The sequence below is a fragment of the Drosophila nasuta genome, chromosome 3, assembly GCF_023558535.2.
Source record: "Drosophila nasuta strain 15112-1781.00 chromosome 3, ASM2355853v1, whole genome shotgun sequence".
NCBI classification, from domain to species: Eukaryota; Metazoa; Arthropoda; class Insecta; order Diptera; family Drosophilidae; genus Drosophila; species Drosophila nasuta.
In genome coordinates this window covers 54,202,870-54,220,962 of record NC_083457.1, presented here as the reverse complement: position 1 = coordinate 54,220,962, position 18,093 = coordinate 54,202,870, and the positions used below count along the sequence as shown (strand labels likewise).

The 18,093-nt window shown below is 40.2% G+C and overlaps 1 protein-coding gene across 6 annotated transcripts; it reads left to right on the top strand.

Moving 5' to 3' along the window:
* Positions 1 to 612: 612 nt before the first annotated feature.
* On the top strand, positions 613 to 13,207 carry LOC132792117 (nucleolar protein dao-5). Of its 6 annotated transcripts, none has more exons than XM_060801352.1 (8): positions 613 to 743; positions 5,475 to 5,722; positions 5,993 to 6,175; positions 7,025 to 7,288; positions 7,790 to 7,891; positions 11,149 to 11,398; positions 12,137 to 12,848; positions 12,927 to 13,207. In XM_060801352.1, exons 2-8 carry the CDS (start codon positions 5,488 to 5,490, stop codon positions 13,074 to 13,076), a joined length of 1,896 nt encoding a protein of 631 aa, XP_060657335.1. In that variant the 5' UTR covers positions 613 to 743; positions 5,475 to 5,487; the 3' UTR covers positions 13,077 to 13,207. The 6 variants fall into 6 exon arrangements, with proteins under 6 accessions (XP_060657335.1, XP_060657340.1, XP_060657339.1 ...); XM_060801356.1 differs by having other exon boundaries at positions 614 to 743; positions 6,017 to 6,175; XM_060801355.1 differs by lacking the exon at positions 613 to 743 and adding an exon at positions 824 to 928.
* The last annotated feature ends 4,886 nt before the right edge of the window (positions 13,208 to 18,093 follow it).

Genomic DNA, 18,093 nt, shown 5'->3' with positions numbered 1-18,093 from the left:
TTCAAAAGAAATGTAAATGTAATTATTATATCATAAATTTGGAGCTGCACAGAAATGCATTAATTTGGTCAACTCGCGCTGTTGTTGTTGCGCTGAAAGTACAAAGAAAGAAACAAAGAGCCAGTTTCTGGGGAAGTTTAATTAAAGAGACTCAGTGATAAGACGTCGAGATCTGATCTGACAGTTCCCATCTTAACGCAGCCTGTTTGGCCGCTAACTGTAATAACGAGCCGTTTACTGTGCCAAATACTTTCCCATAGGAACCGCCCAAAGAGCGTCGAAAATTGATTGAAAATCAAGTTGAGCCGAAGAGCGAATGCGAGAAAGAGAGAGAGAATGTACGAGTGAGAGAGACGTGAAGAGCTGGCTAACGGAAGAGAGGCATAAAGAAAGCAATGTAAATGAAATGCACAAGCACAAGCGGGAGTCAAACACACACAGTGGGCGAGGATGGGCGAGGGGGCGTGGTGAATCGGTGAATCGCGGTGGCTTCGCTTCGTCTTCTCGTCTACGACTATGTTATGCTGGTAACTGAAGATTCCCAGCCACGATCAGTTGCAGACGGTCAGTCGTGCGAGACAGTTGAGTGCGCGGCGGTGTGAAAATTGCCAACAACGACGACGACGAAGACGAAGCTCGAATCACTATTCACTATAAAGAAATAAGCAACCAGAATCACAATCACAAACCACAAAACCAAAAAGAAAAATAACAAAAACAAAAACTCCCCCAGCGAGAAACAGGTAAAAAGCAAACGTTGAAGAAGAAAAAAGAAAGTCAGAGTCAGCGTCAGAGTCAAGAATCGCATGGAGAGCTAAAAACCATACGATAGAAGCTCAACCTGCGACAGTCTTCAGCGGGTACTCGAGGTGTGAGCAACGACAACGACGGTTACTAAACTACAAAACTACAAAAAGAAATACACAAAGTAAAGACATAAACTATAATCGGTTATCGTATACATAAACAATATCATCAACGGTGTGAAATTGAACTCAATCGAATCGAATCGAATCGAATCGAACATCATTCATAGGTTAGCATTGGATTAACAGTGTTGAAAGCTGAGGATTATAAAGAAACGTATTCGTATCGTGTGTGTGCTTCATTCATCGTATTCTTCCTGTGTGATAAGCCCAAGTAATTGGCATGCAAAGCGATTACACCACATTCGCCTGGCGCTGACCCACTAAATAAAATATATATAGTACAGAACGATAGAGAGAGAGAGGGCAATGTCGAGTGCGAGTGAGAGCTTTGGCAACATCTTAAGCAAGAACTTTTAATTGATTTTCAGAGCACACAAAAACCTCAGCTCGAACTGGAACTCGAACTTGGTCTCGGTCTCGGTGTTGGACTCTTAACTGGCTTTGGGTCATAAATTGTATCTGCTGAGCAATTTAGAGCCATACCCAGGCTTTTTTTATGTTCTCTGCTCCAAATACTGACAGAGAGATACAGAGATAGCATTGCGATGCTCCATTTTCATGTTCATGTTCATGTTCTGTGGTCAGCATCGTTGAGTAATCTCTCCTCTCTCTCTCTTTCGGCCAGGTTTCTTCTTACTAAACTGACCCACATACGAGAGACTCGAGCCAGTGGCTAATTGAAGTGGTTCCTGGCATCGCATCGCTTCGCAGTTATAGTTTACGCTGTTTACACAGTGCTTCTTCTGCACTTTGCTGCCAAAAACAAAACATTCTCAAGTGTTGTTCCCAACAGTCACAACAACAACTAAAGCTATGCACTTAAGCCAAGTAGAAGCTATTAACAGAGAGAAATATTCGACATCGTCATTGTGGTTTTTCTCTGAAATTTGAGTGGTCCACCTCCTCATGGTTCTTCTCGATTCCGTAACCCTTGCATCTGTTCTCTACTTATGCCCCAAAAGAGTGCCACACACATTTCTTTTTTTCTTTGTCTTCGTTGTCTAAGTTTATGACAACAAATGCAAAAGTTTACGCAGCTTCAAAAGCAGCAGAAAAGAAAGGATATTTTAGATGTGACATAACTATAAAATACCCTAAATTTATGAATGCGAATTTCACATTACTTCTCTCCTTGCATATTCAGTTTAATTTTAATATACCCTCCACTTAAACCATCTTCAAAGGGTATACTTAAAAAAAGAACTTTGACTAGACCGTGTCCATTAGTTGCTTGAGTTGCTAGTGCATTGTTGTTCCGCCAGGTGGCGCTGACGCGACGATAACAGCTCCTAATTCATGCGACGTGCAAGTGCATGCATAAACAGAGCGAGATGGATTCTAAAGATGCCACAGACTGCAGTCGCAACTGCTGGTTGCATGTTGCAGGTGCTTGTTTGCTGGGCGTGGCAGTTCAAGCGGCACGTGTAAAGCTTATTTTTTCACTTTACTTCTTTTGCCATTGTCTTGGAAAATTAACTGGCAGCAGCCGGCAAGACAAGGCTTCGCCCTTTGCTTACTACAACATATGAGGCAAGTTTGAGAACAACAAAGGCGATGACAACAGCCTGATATGCAAATCCTGAGGCATTCTTCTGCACGTGGCCCATTGTGCGGTCTTCCATATTTATTGATATGACGGTGATATGACAACGCTAACGCATAGAAGAGCGTCGAAGGCATTGGCTTCAATAATCCTCCATTGTGTAAGAGTGTGTGCAAGTGTGTGTGCAAGTGTGTGTGCGTGTGTGAGGAGCTTAAGTAATTTTGCTGGCTGTCATGGAAGTGCACAGCAAACAGAATCTTCCTCCTCATAGTGATGTTTTTTTCTCTCTTTTTTGGTGAGTTGCCTCCTCCATCCGCCACTTGAACTCACACATGAATATTAATGTAAAATGCACACACGGTTAGCTGCATTTTTCTATGGAGCATTAAAATATAGTGGGAGCAACGTTGCGTTCCATATGAGTTGCTGCCTACAATAGAAGCAACAACAACAACTACAGCAACAACAAAGACTGGTTGCCTTTGGGCTTGAGTTTGAGCTTTAGGTTGAGGTTGAGGTTGAGGTTTGGCTTGAGAGCAGCTTACCCGCACTCTTTGCTGCACGCTTGTCAAAAGTTTTTCCATTGCACTGTTGCCGCCTTTTGCTGTAGAATGATGCGTAAAATGCTCGAAGATAGGTGAGAAAATGCTGAACGAAGAAGCGAGCGAACGAAGCAAACGAAGAAGAAGTGCGGATTGAGAGGCAGAGATGTGTAACATGGCCAAAGTAAATGCAATTTCGTAGACTTCAATAGCCCGAGTTTATAAGTACCCAACTCTGACGCCGAAGTTGAAGCTCAAGCTGATGCTGATGCTGATGCTGACGCGCTTGTTGCCAAAGTGACAACGCCCACAGTGGGCACAAAATGCAAAGAGCTTTTTACAAATTCATAGAATTGAATAAATTTGTAACACATTTTCAAGAATAATTTTATGTTATTTCAGACTTTGAACATGTATTTCAATTATTTTGCAGTACAATATGTTTCAAAAGATTGAATATAAGCAGAAATTTTATTAAATTCATAAAGAATTTAAGCCCCGTTTGCTTTTTTGGAATTTTCGAGCAAGTTCCGAGATAAGATTTTGACAAAACCTTTTACAAATGCTCTTTAATAACATTTATTGCATATAAATTTTATAGATCATAATTTCATTTTGTGAGGTTGAGAAAATTTCAGTATTACTGAATAATCAAAACTAATAATAATAATAATATTTGATGACAATTATTTATGGTCAACATTCCAGCTTCATTGCACATTTTTCTTACTCTTAACGTAACTTCGTTTTAATGCATCTCTAATTAAATTATAGATGCGATCTTTTATTGTCTTTGCTGTCATTTCTCATTACTTTTGCACCACTGTGCCGCATTTTTGCATAGGTGCAAAGCGTTGCCTAGCAGCCGTAAACTGTAAGAGGCACGCGCCGCCCGCGAGGACCAGGTGATATGTCATCGCTGCGGCAGCCACGCCTCTTTTTCCTCTGCCACAGCCAGTGGAGGGCCTCAGGCTTCAGATTTTAATAAACGCGTCTTTTGAGAGTGAAGAGGAGAGAGTGATGGGGGAGAGGGAGAGAGCTTGGCTCGTAAAAGTTTTAATTAAGCGGGGCAACGCGTCGTCTTCAGACTCATCTACATGGCAACCGCATTTATGTGTATATGTATGTGGCAAGACACTTGGACGCCCATAAAACTGCGTTTTTTTTGGGGGGGAACTTATCAGCGTACGGCAATCTTCAGTCCCTTTGCAACTGTCGCAGTCAGTGCAACGGCAACTTGGCCAACTGGCAACATTCACAGCTCTCAGCTGGCAACTCTCGAGTCTCAAAACTCGACTCGACTCGACTCGAATCGAAACTGGCAACTCGCAGTAGGTCACTGGGTTTTCACTTTGGTTTATGGGCAACCGGCGCGACGCTTGCTTATCAGCTGCAGCAGCAGCAGCAGCAGCTAAAGCTGAGCTCGATTTGAAAAAACGTTTTACTCATTTTTCAATAAGTGGCCAAGCAACAACAACTTCGACAAAATCGCTGCACACAAAACTTGTTCATGGCAGCAGCAGCAGCAGCAGCGACGTCGCTTTCACTTGGGGGCAGCCGCACTTGACAGTGCGACAGCAATAACAACAGCAACAGCAACAACTGAAGCAACATTGGCAGCGACAACAACACAAAAAGCGCCACAATGACAACAGCAACAATTGTTGCGGTTGTTTGCTATAGCCATTGGCTGTTGGCCATGCTGATTGTCATGGCTAAAGAGCCAACAGCAACAGCGACAGCCAATGGAAAGTTCAGTTTGGTCAAGTGACAAGCCGAAAATACTCTATAAAGTGAACTTGAGCTAACATTTGTAAGCGTGCAACACTTGCCACACAGTAGTTGGGCTACCTCACTCTGTGTTCGCAAATACACTTACTATTGTCTGTCTTTACCTGCCACCAGCCACCCGCCAGCTGCCACATGCCACATGCCGCGGTGGCAGCAGCAGCAGCAGCAGCGTTGTTTGGTCTTGGCTTCAGTCTCAGTCTCAGCGGCGTCAAACGGCGCCAGCAGCTGTCGAAAATGCGAAGTTGTTGTTGCTGAAAATGTTGCTGTTGTTGCGAATGTTGTTGTAGTTGCTGCTGCTGTGTGTCAAGTGCCAACAAATGGACATGTGGACAACGCCCGGCGGCAACTTTGAGGCGTAGTTCAAAAACATGTTTACACTCGCACTTACACACACACACGAACACACACAGACACAATCACACACTCGTTGTTTTCTTTAAAGTCTTGTTGACGGACTCTTTGCAGTAACTTATTGGCCTGACAGCTTTGTGGTTCGTTCGATAAATATGTAATTTACCACAAGCGCAAACGCAAACGCGTCGCGACTTTGTGAAAAAGAAAGTGTTGCAAGTGTTGCAACCAATTGGGTCAACGGCAAAAGTAAAAGTTCTGCAAAACTCTCTCATTAAACTGAAACGTTTTTTTCTTTCTTGTATGTTGTCATTGCAGCGACGAACCAAAAATGAAATTCGTGATTTTGCTATGCGTGCTGAGTGCGCTGCTGCTGCAGATTGAGGCCTCGCCCCTGCAGCTGCTCTCGAGGAGCGAACGTGCCGTGGCCCGTCAGCAGGCGGTCAGCAATGATGTGGCTCCAGCCCCAGCGGCAGCTGCCTCCAGCGATGACGATGATGACGATGACGACGAGGATGATGACGATGATGAGCCGGATCTAGGCGATTTGGTCGATGACGATGATGGTACGTAGCTGTCGCATTAACTGGCAACTCAATATGTCACTATTAAGTAAGCACTCGAGCACCACCAAAAAAAAGCACCACCAGACACCACCACCAGGCACCACCAGGCACCACTGCAAACAAATCCTGCAGCACCAACGAGAGGCTGACGCACTTGCAACTTGCAACCACTGCAGCAAAAATTTGCAACTTGAAAACATCTATTTTACTTGTGTGCTGTTATTAACGTGAATTTTTGTTGTGTACTTCCTTCCCTTTTGGGTAACGCAGTTATTTTGCTTTCGGGGTTTACAGATGATGACGATGACGATGAGGACGACGATGATGAGGAGGAGGACGATACGCCACAGGGTCAAGCGGCTCCAGCGGCTGCTGCCAGCGATGATGACGATGAGGAGGAGGATGATGACGATGATGATTACCTGGACAGACTCTTCGATGATATTCTGGGCGGTAAGTCATAAATAATGTTATTATATATGGGTATCAAATAGAAAATGAATTTAAAAAATTACAGAAAAACAAAAATGAAATAGAGTTCTTTTAATATGTAAATACTGGTTCAATTTATGCACTTATATATATTTTTCTCTTATTAAAATTGCAATATTACAATTCCTTATTGCAATGAGAAGAGCCAGAGCGACTAACACCGTCTGGCTATAAGAATTAAATTTCTCTTTAAATACGTACAGAATCGTGAACTATTTTCTAACTGTTACGTATATTACGTATACGCACAATATCAAGCTTATTGTTGTATAAGAAAACAAATCATTTATTATTTATTTCTTGGAACCACATTTACTAAAACCGTTTCACAAGAAGTTTAAGTAACTTCTTGTAAGTAAACTAAATACCAAATAAGAAAGTTACAGTCGAGTGTGATCGGCTGTAAGATACCCATTTTTAATATAAGCAAAACAGTTTCATGTTATTCTAAAAATATATGATATTTGGTATATCATTGAAGTACTACATTTGAAATAAGTTTGCTTGATTCAAGTAAAGTGCAAAAGTACTTTAGATGCCTTGGTTTGTTATCCAATAATAGTTTCATATACAACATTTACTAAAGATATATATTTTTGCTTAATACTGAGAATAGCTTAGGTTGATTACCAAAGTAATTTTTTAAGCATAAGAAGTGCTGCTCAAATATAAAAAAGTTGTAACAAAATATTTCCAAACTTTAGCTTTTTCATTTGAGTTTTTTTACGAGTTCTCATTTAGTTAAAATTGCCCATATTTTTTTATATATTTTTGTATTAACATATTTAAATGAAATTTCCCGTACTACAGATGACGATGATGAGGATGATGATGATGAGGACACGCCCGCAGCCAGCCCAGCACAGAGCCCAGTGGCAGCTGCGCCCGCTCAGGCGCTGGATGAAGTTGCTCCCGCTGCGGCCAGCAGCTCGTTGAGTTCCGGCATCTCGGATGGCGTCGATCTGCCCGCGGAGAGCGGCAACGCTGTTGAGCCCATTGCCTCGGGCAATGCTGTCGAGGATGTGGCAGCTGGTGTGGCACCTGCCGCAGCCAGCGCTGGCAACAACAACGAAGGTGAACTAAATGTTTTTTACGATGAAGATGCACTTGTAGATGGTAGTAGTGGTAGCACCCATAGTAGTTTAAGTAGCACCAATGCAATTGACCAAGAACAACAGAAAAACCAAAACAATCACATACAACAACAACTACAACAAATACAACAAGTACAACAACAACAATTACATCAACAACAGCAACTGCATCAAAGCATAACAGCAACAAATCAAGCATCATCACACATCACAACAACATCACAATCTACATCAACAACAGCAACAAAGAACACAAACACAAACAAACAGTTGGTTGCTCCCCCCGCCCAGCCAGCGGCAGTTGGCGCTGTGGGCGCAGTGGGCGTGGCAGCAGCGCCAGTTGCACCGGTTGCGTCTGGGGCAGCAGCTGACAACAACAACGACGACGATGACGATGATTATGACGATGATGATGATGATGATGATGATGAGGGTGATGATGATGATGATGATATTGATGATGGAGTCGATGAAATTACAGGTGCGCTGACAGGTGACGACGAGGAAGCCGATGACGACGATGATGACGACGATGACGATGAATTCATTGGCGATGGCGTCATCGAGGCCAGACGCGAAGCACGTGAGTCCAAGTCAACAACAGCAAGCAAAACAGCCAAAGCCAAAAAATCAACAAGTGCTTCCAAGAAGTCCAAAAAAGAGCTCAAGCATTAAAAACAATAAACAACAACAACAACAACAACTACTACTACTGGACAACATGGACAACAACAACAACAACTGCAAAATGAAAATTGCGAACAAAAAATATGAAAACATGACAGGGACAACATTGAAATGACTTGAGACGTTGCGTCGTTTTAAACATAATTTTGGGTAGGACCAATTTGAAATCTCGGACATTGCATAATTCTATTTTGCCTGCACTGACTATTCCCCCCAAAAAACAAAACACAACGATCAAAGCAAAGCAAACTATTTCTAATTTATTTATTTATTTATTTATTTTTGAGTTATAGTTACAAGTTAAAAAACCAAAACAAAAACACAAATTGCATATTTAAGTTACAAAACAAAACAAAACAAATATTTAATAACAATATCCTCGAAATGAGTTGATTGAGAGTTTGGTGCTAGTCAAACTATCTGCAAAATGACAACAAAAACAACAAAAACAACAAAAGAATATAACGAACAACACAAGAATGCAAATTTGTTAAGCTGCACGCGCACTTTCCCCCTCTTTTCACCTCACAATTCACAATTGTTTTGTTTGTTATGCCAAGTTATTTTACGCACGGACTGTTTTACACGACCACAAAAAAAGAAACAACAAAAACAACAACAACAACTGTAAACAAACGCACAGCAAACAATGTTGTTTAATGCCGAAGCACAAATTGTTGAAGCAATAATCAGAGCAAAAGCAAAAGGGCAAATAAAAAAAACATAAATGAGTAAAAAATGCAAATGCAAAATTTCAGAAAATCAGAAATTTTGAGTGTGAAATGCGCTGCACGGCCAAGAGCAGCGGAAAATGTCTGAGCTGAATGGCAAAGTCGCCATTTTGGCAGACATTTTTTAAAGCGGCAACCGAGTCACGCATTCACACTCACAATCACACACACACATATACATGCACGTACTCACCCACACAAACACACAAATAGTTCAATTGATGTATGTAAACGAGAAGAAGAAGATGAGGATGATGAAGAAGAGGAAGAGGAAGAGGAACTACAACTACAACTAAAATTACAATTACAATTACAATTACAACTACAACTACAGCAAGGATAATTGTACACTTAGTGTAATTTATTTATTATAATTTTAATTTCTCTCGCTTCGCACATTTAATCTGTAATTTAATTAATTGAAAACAAGCAATTCTCTGATTGTATTTATTTAATCGCAATTGTTATTCAAAGTCCTTCACATTCTGCACGCACACACATACACACACATCTATCTATAACTATTTTATAAACTCGTATATATTGTATGTGTATTGTCTGTCTCTGTCTCTCTGTCGCTCACTTTCCCTTTCACTCACGCTTTCACACATTTTTGGCTTACAATTGACATCAATCAATTAATCGTTTGACTATTTACTATACTCGTATATATTTTTGGCTTCTATTTTCTGGCTCGCATAACTTTTCCGTAAACCAAATTCGTAAATAACGCAAATTTGTAAAAACCAAAAACGAACAAGAAAAACAAACAACAAATTTAATTAAACAAAACTGTAAATTGTAGCTGAAAGTTGAACGCTTGAAAGGCAGCGCACACAATTTGCCAACTTTTCCCAATACAAAAAAAAATAAAATACACATAAAATGGAAAAAAAAAATGAAGAAAAGATAAGGAATGAAAGTGTCATTGATTCCATTTTCATTGCACAAATTGTTAAACTTTGCATTTTAGGTTCATTTATTTTGTAATTTATAATTTATTTATTTATTTATTATTTATTGTAAAAACAACAATCACAAGAACAACAACAACAACAACAACAACATCAAAAGCAAAGCTGCACACACACACGAAATGAGAATTTTGCTTAAATAAATTTTAAATGAAATTTGTGTACAACTTTTTGACAAATCAATTGAAAAAACGAAATGTGTTTTATTTAAAAAACGAATCTTTAGCATACTTTTCAAGCGGTCAAGGAATCACATTCTCTGTCTCTCTCTCACTCATTTACTGTCTCTCTCTCTGTCTGTCTCTTACTCATCATTTGCAGCCTCACTCATCTGCTGTATGTTAATCAACTGATTATGTATGTATTAAAGCTGTCGCATTCACAGTAATTAGTTTGCCCTTTCAACCATCTTCTCCCTCTCAGGTGCTGGTAATCTAACTATATAATTATCTATTTTGCGTAGTTCTATTTTAAATATGTCAAATGTATAACGAGCGCAATGAACTTAAGCAGCAGCAGCTCGCTTCAATTAACTAAAACAAAAGGACAAAGTTAACATTAACAGTTTAAACTAAACTAACTAAAGCGTGTAACGATGCTATGTCTACCATAATAAAACCAACTAAACTTAGCAGGAAAAGAGAGAGAGAGAAAGGAAGTCGCTTAAGTGAGAGAGAGAGAGCAAGCGAGACATGTAAAAAGCACATTAGTAGCTCATTATTTCTAACGATGGTTGTACAATGAACATTCCCCTCAACTATGTTTGGTTAAGGGCTGGGCATAAGCATGGACTTAAATACAACAACAACAAAAAAAAATGTAGTAATAAGGCATTCAGCACGCTACAATTATATTCTCAATGCTAATTCCATAATGATAAACTTCTCGTTTACGGCATTAACATTAATTATCAATTGTCACGCCTCCAGCCCTGGTTTTGCATGGCTTTCATTGCTACATAAGAGTTTATGGCTGCGCTGCTTCAATGTCAATGCTTTTTTATAACATTTTTCCTTTTTGTTTTGCTAATCCCTCTTCCCTGTCCCCTCACACTCACGCACACACATGCTTAAAGAGAGCAACACAGACACAAACACTGCGATAGTCGTGTTCACAAAGCCACACAGTAATCACTGTGTGTGAGAGTGCGTTTGTGTGGGTATTTGTGGTGTGTGTGTGTGGTACATGCCTACGCACACACACACACGTACTCTCACACACATACACTTGTAATTAGAGACACTGTTGTGCACACACTACACGAAAAAGCATGCTGCGAATTTAACCGCACATGGCAATAGAGCCTCAAAGTTCCCCTTCAACCTTCCGCAACCAATACAAGCACACACCCCCCCATATACACACACACACACACACACACATACCACAATGATGTGCATGCAAGCGTATTAACATGACATCTTTTACGGGGCGGGCGATACATGCAGGTGATCTGAAAAACAACGTCATCGACATGTCAACGGACGCATTCCAGGCGCGTCACAATCATTTCATTGACGCCATCTTTTCTCGCATAAATCGCATCGTTGCGGACAATTATGATCCGTTTGTGGTCCGCCTCGCTGGCCGCTCGGCAGCTGCTCCAGCCACGCCCACACGCAGTGGCGCCAACGTGAAGACCACAACAAAGACCAAGGGCGGAAATGGCAGCCACAAGACGACAACCCACAAGAAGCTGTAAGTAAATGAAAACAATTGATTTTTATGGCATAGTTAGTATGCGATCAAGTGAGTTTTTAATTAAATTAAAGCACACTCAAGTTGTTTTTAGTTGTATATTTGTGTAGGATTTAAAACTGCAAAGGATGCAATAGAAAATAAAAATAAACTAATATTGAGAATAACCAACTAAGCCACAAAACAAAATGTAGAAAAATCAACAAAAATAATAAGTGCAACAAGAGAATATGTTGTTAAAAGTAGCAGCTATTAGTTGAAGTTTTTGCAATTCAATTTTAAATGAATTTTAAGATTGTTGTATATTTCATAAGGAGAGAAAGCACTGCAAAATAATATTACGCATACGACCAGGGAACAAGAAAAATATGTAAGGTGAAGGCAAGATAAAAGCATATAATAGTTAGATGCAGCATTTAAAGTAGTTTTCCATTAGTATTTATAATTTATAGATTTCCTCAAAAAGAGCAGGCGCAAAACTAAATATTAAATATACGACATGGGATATAACACAATACTACGACAAGTAGTTATGTATGTTGAATCATAAGTATTATTATAGGGCGATTCGAAAACTTGTTGGTCGATAAATCAACTAGTTGAAGTAGCTATTAGTTGCAGCATATTAAGTATACGACTTGTATAACCTTGTAGTTCGAGTTAGAGTATTCACGAGCAAATCAGTGCGTCAAAGGTCAAAGCAAATGATGCAAATTTGTCAATCTCTGTGACTTGCAGCAAGAACACTCGCTCGGAGCCAAGAGCAGCCAGCGACAGCAGCAGCAGCAGCAGCAGCAATGGAGGCACCATGGAATCAGTTAAATTGCAGGAGCAATTGACGCAATTACAGACTGAGCTTGGCCTCAAAGCCATCGAACAGCGGAAGGTGGAGCACTCGGCATCGGAATCGGAGCAGGGGCAACAGGCCGTAGCATCCGGTTCTGGGAAAGCGGAAACTCGCACCGTGTTCAATGGCGAGCAGCTGCCGGCTGCCGGCAAAGTCAGCCAAAAGAAATCAGGACAGACAACAGGACAGCGTCAGACGCAGAAACAGAACACAAAAAAGGCAGCGTCTGCGGCAGCGTTAAAGGCGGGAAGCAGCGGCAGCTACAATCAGCCAGCGGCTGCGGCTGGGGCAAGCAAGGCGGGCGCGGGTGCGGAAGTGGAGAAGCTACAAAAAGCCGAGGGCAGTCTGTCCGGCCTGGCGTCGCTGAAGCGCGTGGGCAATGTGAAGGTGATCAGCGATGCGGAAGGTCGCAATTCGACCATTAAGGCTAAATTCACGCTGGGTCCGTTGACACTGCGCGTCGAGAAGTCCTTCAAGCGGGGCAGCGTGCGCAGCGTGAAAAGTGCCACGGCCAGGACCAACGAGATGATCGGCCGCATCAAGTTTAGTGTGCTGGATGATCGGGCCACCTTGATGTCCATCAAAGTGCAGCAGCCCAAACAGGTAACAACAACAACACACAACAACATATGACACTTCAAAGTCCACTTTGTGCAATTAACATCAATGCTTTGCCTTTAGGTGGAGGTGGAGAGCAAGGACAATCATGACCGCACACGCGAATTTGTCTGGCGTCGCACACCCAAAATTGCCAAATTGGTCAATGAGAAGCTGAAACTGGCAGCCGAGTCGCTCTTTGCGCCTCAGGGCGTCGAAGTTGTCCGACTTTAAAGGACACTCCGCTTTGGCCCTTTTCTTCAACACAGCCAGCTAAATGTAGTCTACTCTTAATTATAATATCTAATTTATTTATTTAACTTATTATCTATCTCTATCCAAAATAAATGTATCACTGTCTCAAATTCTAAACTTTATTTCGCCGACAAAATGGGCAAAATGGGTTAAAGGTTAAATTCTATTATTGGACCCAAGTAGTTGAGCAGAGAGAGAGAGAGAGAGAGAGAGAAAGAGAGAGAGAGAGAGTTTCATTTGCCTTTAGTAGGCTTAAAGTCAAATAGAGCATGTCTGACAGAATTGCATGTAGTAAAAGTTTCTCTTCATCACAATAAATAAAATACCTAATTTAAATTGTTTATTAATTGAAATAAAAATAAAGAAATACAATTTTTTGATTACTTACTAAATGAAAAATAAATAAAAGATTATATTTTTTTTGTGAAAGATGGATATGAAAATACACATTTAATATCTCACATACTTAGAAACATACACAAAGGAATTTTCTTGTTTTCCGCTTAGTAATTTCAGTTTCAAAATCGGTGAACTCTGAAAATAAAAATTGAGCAAACAATGTGAGATTTTATATTTGCAATTAACTAAAATGAACTTTTCTTTCTTTAATAAAATGGAATGAAAATACAAGTTTTCATAACTTTAGCTTTTAACTACATGTGAAGAGGAGCTTTGTGTCTTTTTGTTCGGTAATTTGATCAATAATGATAATAGTTTAGAAACAGCAGCTGAGTTGAGATTCTTCTTTGTTGATTTTATTGGAGTGAGGATTATTGGAAAAGGCCAAAGAAAATGCAATTTTGCAATGAAGTCAATTTGAAGTGCATTTAATGAGTTGACAATTGTTTCAGCTGCCGCATGGCATCCACATGGCAGAAAGCAGGCAAGCAAGCACTTAACTGCAGATATATCGAACACCAAATAGCTGTCCAATTTCAGCAGCTTCCCGCAGGTGCGGAAATTGTCCTGCTGTGTGTTGCAAATACTGCCACACCCATGTGGCATGTGGCAATGTGAGTTGTGTGTGTGTGTGTGTGTGTGTGTGTGCTCTTGTGCCATGTTATCTGTGTCAGTTCGCTTACAGTTTTCATTAATGCTGCAGCAGGAGTTTGCCCTTAACCCAATGCAGCTCCCCTCTGTATCCCCTTCCTTTTTTACCTGACAAAGTAAATATGAGTGCGTATATTGTGTTGCATCTAAGGCGGAAGGACATGCAATTTGTTGTTGTTTGCCTTTGTTGTTATGTGCTCGGAAACCTGGTAGCTGCCAGCTGGTAGTTGGGCTGCTGATGTTACTGCTGTCATCCTTTCTGATATCTTCCTGAATGCTTACCCCCTCACACTCACACTCACACTAATACTCTCCCTTTCAATGGCCTCCCCTCCCCTCTCACTTTCACTCCCTCTGGTTGGTTTCTTTGTCAGGCATCATGCATGCTGTTTGTTTTGTCTTGTCTGACGTTGTTCGTTGTTGTTCTTTGTTGCACCTAAATTGACAACAATATCGTTTCATTTGCTCAGTGAAGTGAACTCATCAGTGCCGAGATCCTCTCGCCCCTTCCCTCGTCACCTCGTCTCTCTCTCGCTGCCACGAACATGTCGTCTACACATTGGCACTTCATTTTTTGTCATTTTGTGTGCGGCAGCTGCTGGGGAATTGGGCAGCTTGATTATATTGACTAGCAGGACGAAGGGACGACAGAGCAAAGAGTATGTATGTGCTTGGCTTAAATTTCGTCTTGGATCTTTGTTACATTGCATTGTGCATTGTGTGCAATTGTTCCTTATTTATTTCGCCAAAAGTATTCTAGCAACAAATTAAACCAATTCAATTGTTCGTCGACCAGCGAAGGGGAAGCCAAGAAGGAGGCTTCTTGCCTTCCTTCCAAGGACTAAGCCAAAAACTCATCTGCGCATTTGTCTGTCAGAGCAAGGAATACGAACATTTTGTAGTAACTAAATTTTCTTGAGCATTCATTTGCATTTGTTATTACTTCGTCGTCGGTTTCGCCCAGTTTTGCAATTGTTGAATATGCAACACTGCCCCAAACAAAAACTCTCTCTCTGCTCGGAGATTTAATTTAATGCTGAAGCTGATTGCATTACCACAGTGGGCAGTGGGCATTGGACAGTGGATTTTGGATTGTGGGTGGCCCAATATATATAATTGTGGCAAGTTTGGAATATTTTCATAAATCATAAAATGTATGCAGCAAAAGACTTTATTTGGGTTTCCCTCTTTCATGAATTTGCAGTCATTTGGCTGGCTTAAAGAATATTTGCAATACGCTTCGAAAATTGATATGGGAAACTTTTGCATGGCTTGCGGGCATTTTGAGCAGTTTAATACCTTCAACAATATATGCGAGCTTGTGGGAATAAACTTGGCAACAAACTTCTTCTGTATGGTAAGATGACCCAGGTCAGAACTTATCAAAACTATCCACAAGTTGAGGCTGGATTGAGCTGGAGTTGAGAAGCCTTAGCATCGAGAGGCTGAAGGTCAGCGGGTGGCGAAATTAATCAACTTGTTTAATTAGGATGCTAAGCTGCTCTGGATTGACTCTCTGGATGGGGATTTACCTGCTGTTGTTGCTGTCAAGACAACACAGAGGGTGGCATGCCGCAAAAGCGACAACTAATTGCCACATAATCAACAGGAATAACAACAACAATTCAAAGCACTTGCGCTTTTTACCAACTCAATTTACGCTAATTACTGATTTTCGCCACCACGATAAAATGGTCTCCACTATCCCAAGAGATATCATACTCAACTCCAACTATAAATGTCTGTCCTCTATATAAATTGATATTGTCTGCAGTTGTGGAATGAGATGAAGATGGAGAAGGAGGAGCAGCAACAGCAACAACAACAGCGACAGCGACTCAACGTCAATGACAGCAACCGCTGCCCATCTGCAGCAGATTTCCACAAGGCATGTGAATTTATATTGTCATTAGCTCTTTTTATGCAAAGGCGCTACCTAAATTTCATTATAAGTTCATCAATTCGCCGCAAAAGAGAAATAAAAAATAATGAGAGCGAGTTTCTTTTGTGCGCATGCGCGCTCTTTAATTGTTGCTCTTCTTGCTGCTTTGACTAGCACTGACCTACAGCCATTGTTGTTGCGGATGCTGTTGTCCGAGTCTGAGAAAGTGCTTAATAGTTTGGTAGATAAAATGTAATAAAAATAATGTTGACACAGTTTTATATTGGTCCAGTAATGTTTTCGCTTTTTAAGTGTATAGTTACTATAAAAAACTTTCAATATTAAATAACTAGCAGCATTACACTGACCTGTAATAATTTTTGTTGCGGATATTGTTGTCTAAGACTGTGGAAGATTCAAAATAATAACAATAACGTTGACATGGAGTAGATTTTTATAAAATACAATTTTATATTTTATTTATGAATGATCTTTAAAATTGTGTATTGATAATATTATTTATTATCTTAAATGTTTGGTAGTAAACAATATTGCCACTTTTGTTGAGGACTCTCTCCAAGACTGAGAAAGTGCTTGATAATTACGTTCATAGTAGATAAAAAGTAATAACAATAATGTTGACATAATGACGATTTGGCACTCAGTATGCTTCCTTCAAATGTCAAATTATTACGTATAATAAATATTTATTTTACTGTTTGATAACTTACAACACAGCACTGACCTATAGCCATTGTTGTTGCAGATGATGTTGTTGAAAGTGAAAGTAATAAAGTATGCGATTTATTATACAACATAATAAAATTTCACATTGTAATAATAATGCGTGGGCTTTCTGAAAATATGGGATTATTGATTAAATAATTTGAATGATTGAAGATTTACACTGACCTTTAACAATTTTAATTGAGGATGGTGTCGTTTAAGCCTGAGAAAGTGTTTGATAGCTATATACTATACATTATAATAAGTAAGAAAAATTATATCGAAATTTCCATAAAGTCAGAATTATTAATTATTGTAATAGTGCTGTAGCTGAGGAAGTGTTAAACTGAAAGTTAAAATAAGATTATGTACATATACTATGTAGTTAAATGATATTAATTTTATAATTATTTGATGTTAGTAAGCAGCATGTCACATGAGAGCTAGAGTCCCGCAGGGTAGTGTTTTAGGACCTCTGATCTACTCCCTATACACCTATGACCTACCCATCCTAATGGGTGCATATATTTGGAAGATCCCTCCAAGGCTCTCATTGCAACTTATGCGGACGACATGCTGTATGCTGTATTATACAACTCTCCAAGCAGAGTAGAAGCTGCAAACGGACTGCAAGGATACCTGGATAGCTTAGCAGCTTGGTGCAGAAGGTGGAATCTGAAGGTTAATTCCACAAAAACAAAATCTCCACCACTCCAGCTAATCACTTCGAAGGCGTGACTCTGGAACAATCTACCTCTGCGAAATATTTTGGTATCGTTCTAGACAAGAGACTCACTTTTGCGCCACATTTAAAAACTGTCACGAAGAACTGTGGCCAAAGGCTACAGAAATTGCGCTGGCTGCTCAACAAAAGAATTGCTTCTCTTCGCGCAAAGAGAGCAGTTTACGTACATTGCATATTGCCAATCTGGATATATGGAATGCAGATTTGAGGGATTACTGCCAAATCAAACTACAAACGCATCCAAGTACTGCAGAATAGGGTGTTACGGCAAATTACAAACTGTCCTTGGTACGTGAGAGTATCCACCCTACACCGCGATCTGAAAATACATTCTGTAGAGGAGCAGATTGGCAGACACACAAGCCGATATAGCGATAGGTTGCTAACTCATAAAAGCAGACTCGCTAGGAGTCTCCTACCAGCTAGACCGTTGAGGCGATTGAAGCGTCAAGGGTTCGCCAAAACGTTCACCCAATAGTAAACTTCTCAGAAACACCTTAAACTAATATACGGTTTGGCCCAAACATAAACATTTCTTTTACCTGTGTTGTTATAGTACTATTTTGTTCTTGCTGTACTGGTTAAATAAAGAA

Excerpts from the sequence above, each read along its gene's own strand:
- LOC132792117 (XM_060801352.1), top strand. The coding sequence starts at position 5,488 with ATGAAATTCGTGATTTTGCTATGCGTGCTGAGTGCGCTGCTGCTGCAG. Across the intron at positions 5,723-5,992 it reads TTTGGTCGATGACGATGATG|TTATTTTGCTTTCGGGGTTT; the intron begins GTACGTAGCTGT and ends TGGGTAACGCAG. Across the intron at positions 7,289-7,789 it reads CGCTGGCAACAACAACGAAG|GTGCGCTGACAGGTGACGAC; the intron begins GTGAACTAAATG and ends ATGAAATTACAG.